Genomic DNA, 8092 nt, shown 5'->3' on the forward strand with positions numbered 1-8092 from the left:
TTGTTCCAAAAGTGAGGACATTGCATTGACCAAAGAGAAAACATGTGGATGTGCAACATTTGAATGTTTTTTCATACAGAAAATTATCTTTATGTTTCATTATAATAACTTGGAATTGACAATTATTGTATAGTTTTCTCATAATGTCAAGATTATATTTTATACATATGACGTCATCAGTATGAAAAACTTATGAATGCAACAAATGTAAATAACACAGCAATAAAATTAAGTTTGTGAGTTTAGAGAGCTGTTTAATGTCTAAGTTGTACAAAATGTTAATACAGTACATAAATGATTTCACAACTTTACAATAGCATATATTTTGCAAAAGAAATATTTTTAAAAAGTGCTGTCAATATATAGAGAAATTAAAATTGTAGCTTTTAAAGCAAAACTATGTAACTTTTGAAAGACAAGATAACACATTCTTCCTTTCACACGTGAGATGATAAACTATTCAGTTCAATACATTCAAGGTTTTGCCTGGTCTGCTGTGACCAGCAGCTTATGTTTGTTCAATATGAGATATTGTTCTGTAACAGACTGAGTCAGTTTGTTGACTTTATGACCTCTCTCCACCTTTGCTACGATTACATTATGCTCCAATGTTTATAGTTATCCCATAATCAAATAATTCAACAAAAGTAGTCTTGCAACGTAAATAATTTCACAGCTTTACACGAGCATATGTTCTGCAAAGGCAATCAAAGTGCAGTGCAATATATACTTGATAATTTTAAGGCAGGTAAAAATAATATCTTGTTGGCTGAAGCACTCACATGATAAAATCTTTCCTTAATTTTGGTTTTGTGATCACAGCTGGCTGAGCGTCTGGGATCCTGTTTCTCGAGTTTTCTTCTCTGTACTCTCAGTAGGGTCTGCTTGGGGCAGATGAAGAGCTTTCCGGCAGATGTTCTTGAAGACAGGGCTGGAGAAGTAATAGACCACAGGATCCAACATGCTGTTGAGATAGGTCAGGCTAATGGTGATGTAGAATACGATGGTCAGGTTCTCCAAGGCAGAACAGACTTCAGATTTGTCGAGGGTGCTGGCTAACTGTCGGGTCTTGATCCAAATCAGCAGCTGTGTGATGTTGCTCGGGAGAAAGCAAATGATGAAGAGCACCACCACCACTGTGATGAAGCACAGAGCCTTCTTGATCTTTGCGTGCTGAGCAAGCTGTCTCCCTCTCAGGTGGCTGATAATGTGGACAGTGCAGTAGAGGATGACACACAGAGGCATGTAGAAGGACAAGACAAACGCAAACTTGCGCCAAGTCAGATTACGCTGAGGATCAGTATCAACCATGAAGCTTTCACAGTATTTTTTGGTCATGTTGCCATGTTCCAAAGTGAAGATATGAGCGTTCATTGAAATGGTGAGTAACCATATTGCAAATGCTCCAAGCATGGCTTTCGAGACACTCAAAGAGTTGATGGGATGATGGGGATGCACCACACGCATGTACCTGTCCACAGCGATAGCCATCAAGAAGAAGGCACTCCCGCAGCGATTCATTGCCAACATGAAGAGGCAGATGTTGCAGAATGTATCTCCAAAAATCCAGTTGAGCTCAGAGATGTAGTAGCTGGTTCGGAAAGGCAAAGCCATGTTGAGCAGAAAATCAGCCATTGCCAGGTTGAAGAGTAACACTGTGCTGCTCTTCCAGGGCTTCAGGTGGAAACAGAAGATCCACAGAGCCAAACCATTGCCAAGAACTCCAAATACAAACTCTGTCACCAGCAGTGGAGGGAGCACACTCTTCAGCAGAGTTCCATCAAATTCACATTTCATCTTGAGTTATGTGCTACTTGGCTGGCTGCAGTTTAGAGAACTAACCCTATAGGGACTCTGCATTCTTTAAAGGGAAATACATCTGAGGTGTCGGTCTTCACAGGAAGTCTGGGGTTTCTGCTTTTTATCAAGGGTTCACAACCAGTTTTAGTCATCTCTACTGTCCAAATGTATTAGATTTATATAGAAATATACAAAAGGTTGAATAGTTACAACCGAGATGCCAACAGGTGATGAACAAATATAAGTTCACAATATAGTTGCATGCGGAAAACCATTGTGTTTAGCTAGATGTTAAGCTATAAGGCTTGTCATCACAAATGAGTTCTTTATCTTATTGCATTAGATGTTTTTGTTAAAAAATAATCAATTCAACATCTTTACAAAGCATCATTCCTTTTAAAGAGAATTGCTCTCAGCCTTTTTTTGCAGAACTAACATCCTGTTACTGCAGGTTTAATCAACTGTACTTCTCGTTTCTGTTATAACCATGATTAACTCTTCTCAGAAACTCATTCTGAAGAATGTAGATCATCAGTTCTTTTCCCACACTTTGCTGTTAACATGCTTTTTACTTTTATATTCAGTTTTAAAACTCACAGAAGGGTCTTGGTCAGATGACCCACCAGCTATTCTAAATGAGAAACTGCAGCAGCTACAAGAAGCCACAGGACTTCACAGTGGTGTCACTTGCTGCTTTTTAGGACTCATGAGACTAAGATTCTGCGGCAAGGTAAAACCACAGCTCAACTCACTGTTGCACGACAAGTGCTTCTGTCCAACAGTGAATTCAGTATTGAGACTTCATCTCCCTACTGAAAATCTGTGGAGAGACCTGAGGGCCCCAGTTCACTGATGTGCTCCATCAAGTCTGACAGAAAAGATCTGCAAGGACAAATCTGAGAAAACAGACAAATCCAGCTGTAACAGTCATAACTAATCTGTAAGAACTATCAGTGGTATTTATACAAAGACCTGAATAAATGGTCTGAATACCTGTTTTAATCAAATGTCCAAGAATGAGTTGAAACAAAACAACAATTCAGTCTGAATATCAGTCAAGTCAAAATGTGTGAAAAGCATGTTGACACAAGGAAATGCACAGAAAGCAATGGAACATGATGGTGCAGAGACCTGAAGTGGACAAAAGAGGTGAACCTTTTGTGAGATGCATGAATATTTTACTGAATTCAGTTATCATTATCAGTGTTAACTAGTCATGTTTGTTGGGCCACTGGTTGTAAAGAATCCACTAGTTTGTTCATGCACAGTACTTATGAGGATTGCTCACACTGATAATACAGTATATAAACCTCCATTTCTGTCTTGCAGATAACAATTGAAAATACTGCTTCTAATAAAGACCCAGTTGACAGTCAATAAAGGAATAAAGGAGCTCAAAATAATGCAATCTAATATAACAGTCCTGCAGGAAATCGTACCTTCACAAATGTTGTAGTGTTCAGTTCCTGCACATGGTCCTCAGTAAAACTCAGATAGGCTGTAGTACTCAAACAATGATTCACTGGTATTAAGGGACCCAGAAAACATGTCTCACACCACACCACTGCCATCACAAGCCTGCACTTGTTGACACAAGACAGGTTGGGTCCAGACTTCAGTTTCTAACACCTGCCATTAGGTGTTTAGATTATTTGTGGCAGTTCGCCTTTTAATCCCATTGGTCATAATAGTTGTGACAGTTTAAAAAACTATCAGTCCTAAGACGTTAAAAAATGTTGCTGAATAATGTATGAGTGCATTTCCAAGAAATATTGAAATAATGAAGGGTCTCAATGAAATTTGTGCACTGTAATATAAAACCATGGTTAAATGTATGAATCATATCATATGGAAACAAAAGCAGCTGCTAAAAAAGCAGATGTAGTTATTCTTAGAACAAAGTCATATATTGTGCTGTTCACTAATTCAAGTAAAGTTTGTATGACTTGCTTTCACCTCGCATTAAAGGTTTTGCTTCCTATGTATAAACTACTAAAACCACTTTTACCACACATTTTAAAATAATGTTTTTGTATTATATTGCATTACGGTGACAGCGGGATGCAAGTACTTAAATACTTTATGGTGCTCAGTTCTTGTAGTGATGTCTATGTACTTAATCTATGTATAAGAGCATGTGTGCACTTCATGTAATGTGAAATGAAATAAATCATCAAATGAAGTAATCCAGGAAAACATGACTTATTGCCATGATGAGGATAAACATCTTTATTGTTTGTTCCAGCAGGGAGGACATTTGGAGAGCATTTTTTAAACCTCACAAATTATTATCATGTTTCATCATTAAAACATGGAATTATTATGCTCATAGCTCACATCTTTACAATAGCATGTATTTTGTGAAAAAATATTCAGGAAAGTCCAGTCAATATATATAGGAATAAAAAAGAGATAAAAAAAATAAGAGCTTTTAAAGACTGTGTAATTTTTAGACGAGATAACACATTCTTCCTTTCACACGTGAGATGATAACTTCTTCAGTTCAATACATTCAGGGTTTTTGCTCAGTCTGCTGTGACCAGTAGCTTATGTTTGTTCAGTCTGAGTTAATGTAACCAGATATTGTTCTGTAACAGACTGAGCCAGTTTGTTGACTTTATGACTTCTCTCCTCTTTTGCTACAATTACACTATGCTCAATAATTTACAGTTATCCCATAATCAAATAATTCAACAAAAGTAGTCTCTCTTTGACATAAATCATTTAACAGCCTTACACGAGCATATGTTCTACACAGGCAATCAACATTTTTTAAAAGTGCAGTGCAATATATACTTGATAATTGTAAGACAGGCAAAAAATAATATCTTGTTGGCTGAAGCACTCATATGATAAAATCTTTCCTTAATTTTGGTTTTGTGATCACAGCTGGCTGAGCGTCTGGGATCCTGTTTCTCGAGTTTTCTTCTCTGTACTCTCAGTAGGGTCTGCTTGGGGCAGATGAAGAGCTTTCCGGCAGATGTTCTTGAAGACAGGGCTGGAGAAGTAATAGACCACAGGATCCAACATGCTGTTGAGATAGGTCAGGCTAATGGTGATGTAGAATACGATGGTCAGGTTCTCCAAGGCAGAACAGACTTCAGATTTGTTGAGGGTGCTGGCTAACTGTCGGGTCTTGATCCAAATCAGCAGCTGTGTGATGTTGCTCGGGAGAAAGCAAATGATGAAGAGCACCACCACCACTGTGATGACGCACAGAGCCTTCTTGATCTTTGCGTCCTGAGCGAGCTGTCTCCCTCTCAGGTGGCTGATAATGTGGACAGTGCAGTAGAGGATCACACACAGAGGCACGTAGAAGGACAAGACAAACTCAGACTTATGCCAAATCAAATTACGCTGATGATGAGTATCAACCATGAAGCTTTCACAGTATTTTTTGGTCATGTTGCCATGTTCCAAAGTGAAGATATGAGCGTTCATTGAAATGGTGAGTAACCATATTGCAAATGCTCCAAGCATGGCTTTCGAGACACTCAAAGAGTTGATGGGATGATGGGGATGCACCACACGCATGTACCTGTCCACAGCGATAGCCATCAAGAAGAAGGCACTTCCACTGCGATTCATTGCCAACATGAAGAGGCAGATGTTGCAGAATATATCTCCAAAAATCCAGTTGAGCTCAGAGATGTAGTAGCTGGTTCGGAAAGGTAAAGCCATGTTGAGCAGAAAATCAGCCATTGCCAGGTTGAAGAGTAACACTGTGCTGCTCTTCCAGGGCTTCAGGTGGAAGCAGAAGATCCACAGAGCCAAACCATTGCCAAGAACTCCAAATACAAACTCTGTCACCAGCAGTGGAGGGAGCACACTCTTCAGCAGAGTTCCATCAAATTCACATTTCATCTTGAGTTATGTGAAAGATGTTGTAATTAGGCATCATTTAAAGGGAAGCATGTTTGTGGTTTTGTCTTTACAGGAAGATGTTCTGCCTTTCATTTCGTGGTAACACTGCAGAGACCAAGAGAACTCAACTTAAGGAAACACAGGCCAAAACAAGAAAACATCCCCAATGATTTCACAACACATGTGCTGCAAATATACACAACAAATACAGGAAGGTGCTCCATGTAGCACAGGCGACAGTGGGTGTGTTTAGGGGACATAAAAAACGTTGTCTAATTCTACAAGTTACTAGTGCAGTGCCTGTTCAAAATGTGCCTTGCTTGGCCTACATTAATCCACCTTGCAGCTTTCTTGAGAGTATCATCCAAACAACTTCATTCTCGATGGTGCCTTTCTTAAACCCTTAACCCTTAAAAATACATCATCCGTGCAGCTCTCTAATGCTGGCTGTGGCTCAGGAGTTAGTGCGGGTTGCCCACTAATCAGAGGGTCAGTGGTTTGATATGACAATTCAGTCTCAGTATCAGGCATGTCAAAATGTGCAAAAAGCATGTGCATATACAAGAATGCATATGCTGCACAATTTTATCTCTAAGAGAGCAATGGCACATGTGTTGCAGAAATGAGAAGCAGTGGGTTTTCAAAAGGGTTTTATTGGTTCATGTTGGTGCACCCTTGAATGAATGTCTGTATGTATTTGGATAGGTTTATGTGCAAGTGTGTAAATGTAGATGACGGGAAGATAAGTATATTATGATTACTGTTCTGGAATACTTCAGGAATATGAAGAAGGAAAAAGACAGCTTGTCTGTTTTGTGTTTCATGGTTTGCATCACTGGATCAATTAACAGTGTCTACTAGTCATGTTTGATGGGCTGCCATTTGTGAGGAATTCAGCGGTCTGTTCATGAGCAGTATTTATTCATTAGAAGCTACAACAGGCTGAGAATGGTTATGAGGAAGTTCACAATGACTTTATGTAAACCTCTACTGCTGCCTAGTGGATAACATTTGAAAATACTGCTTTTAATATACCTTCAGTTGGCAGTTTATTAGGAAAACCTGGCTAAAACTAATGCTAGTCGAGTGAGAAAAGTCATGTGTAAACTACAAAGAGAGGTGTTCCCTTTATTTAGCCTACCCCCACTGATTAAATGGAGTGGACAAAATAATAGAAAGACCTTTGTGTATAACACAATACAATTTGATAGTATTGCAAACTGCAGCTTACAAAAAGACCATAAGGTTGAAACATCACGTCTCTGAAAGAGTTTCAACACAAATTGAACATTGTAACCATCATGAAGAAAGGATTCACTGCAGGACTGTCGTATTAGACTGTGACTACGTGACATGAGACATTATTTCCTGAGTCCATTTTTAGCAATCATTCCTCTTAAACAGATCGTTTCGGAAACTGTGGGGGTATGCTACCTGGGATGTTAATTTTGGTTAGAAATGACTAAAGAGAGACAACGTGTGAATGTTCAGCTCAGTGCTGTGTGCAAAAGCTGTCATGTATTTTGCAAATATTTTCCTCAATATTTTATGAAAGGCAGTGTGACTAATATAGATGCAAGAGTTGTATGCTTAGAAGTAGGAGGGTGAGTGAAGAAGAGAAGCTGTAGGAGGGAGTATTGCTAAGCATTTGATGAATGAATGTTTTTGTGCAATACATTCTCATACAAAAGCAATGCATGGTGTTTTACAAAGAATGATGGAAAAAAAATCAACAGACTTGTGCAAGTGTACCCATGACTTTTCTCACATGACTTATCATAGCATCATGTGTTCACATATCATAGCTGTCACTTGGTTATTTATCATGGATGTGTTGTGGGCCTTGCCTGTTTCAGAGACTTGATTATGCTTAATAATATGTGTGCAGCATTCAGACAGTGTTAAAAAATGTAAAAGAGCCAGTCTGGCCTGCAGGGCAAACATGTCCTTTTGTTCCCTTCTCCTGTTGTCCCATCAGCCCTTGTGTTTCCTTTCCACCTGCATACCTGGGAACAAAACATCACGGTCGCTGCTCCACCTGCCACAACGAACATGAAATTCCAGTCTTACAACCTTGAGGAGGCCTGAAAGCAGACAGAGCCCAAAATGTACATAAGAAACAAGTCAAGTATCCCTTCTCTTCCTCCAGTCTGCTGTCAGACAGTTGCTCTTCAGGTGTGGTGCTGAAGAACTGCACACGAGCTGCAAAGTGCGAAACAACACTGATAACTTGAAGCCTGACTTAACATGATGTCCGACTGTTAACTTTGTATCTTCATTGTTTGAACTGATTTGTTTAAAGTTTTGACTGAAGCAATCTAATGATAAAAAATGAAGGAAGGAGTGATTGAGACAAACAAATCAGGTTTTTCCACATACCACAGTCACATGGTTTGACAGCCAAGTCGAGTTGAATTGGACAAAGCAA

At 39.1% G+C, this 8092-nt stretch overlaps 2 protein-coding genes across 2 annotated transcripts; both read right to left on the reverse strand.

The window, feature by feature from the left end:
- Nucleotides 1-214: 214 nt before the first annotated feature.
- Nucleotides 215-1836, reverse strand: LOC108878064 (hydroxycarboxylic acid receptor 3). Its single transcript, XM_018668361.2, has one exon. The coding sequence runs from the start codon at nucleotides 1795-1797 to the stop codon at nucleotides 817-819; it is 981 nt and encodes a 326-aa protein (XP_018523877.1). The 5' UTR covers nucleotides 1798-1836; the 3' UTR covers nucleotides 215-816.
- A 2176-nt stretch (nucleotides 1837-4012) lies between these two features.
- On the reverse strand, nucleotides 4013-5811 carry LOC108878068 (hydroxycarboxylic acid receptor 3-like). Its single transcript, XM_018668368.2, has one exon. It carries the CDS (start codon nucleotides 5662-5664, stop codon nucleotides 4684-4686), a length of 981 nt encoding a protein of 326 aa, XP_018523884.1. The 5' UTR covers nucleotides 5665-5811; the 3' UTR covers nucleotides 4013-4683.
- Between the last annotated feature and the right edge of the window lie 2281 nt (nucleotides 5812-8092).

The sequence above is a fragment of the Lates calcarifer genome, linkage group LG13 (genome assembly GCF_001640805.2).
Source record: "Lates calcarifer isolate ASB-BC8 linkage group LG13, TLL_Latcal_v3, whole genome shotgun sequence".
In the NCBI taxonomy this organism is placed as follows: Eukaryota; Metazoa; Chordata; class Actinopteri; family Centropomidae; genus Lates; species Lates calcarifer.

Coding starts and splice junctions, on each gene's coding strand:
- LOC108878068 (XM_018668368.2), bottom strand. CDS start 5,664: ATGAAATGTGAATTTGATGGAACTCTGCTGAAGAGTGTGCTCCCTCCA.
- LOC108878064 (XM_018668361.2), bottom strand. CDS start 1,797: ATGAAATGTGAATTTGATGGAACTCTGCTGAAGAGTGTGCTCCCTCCA.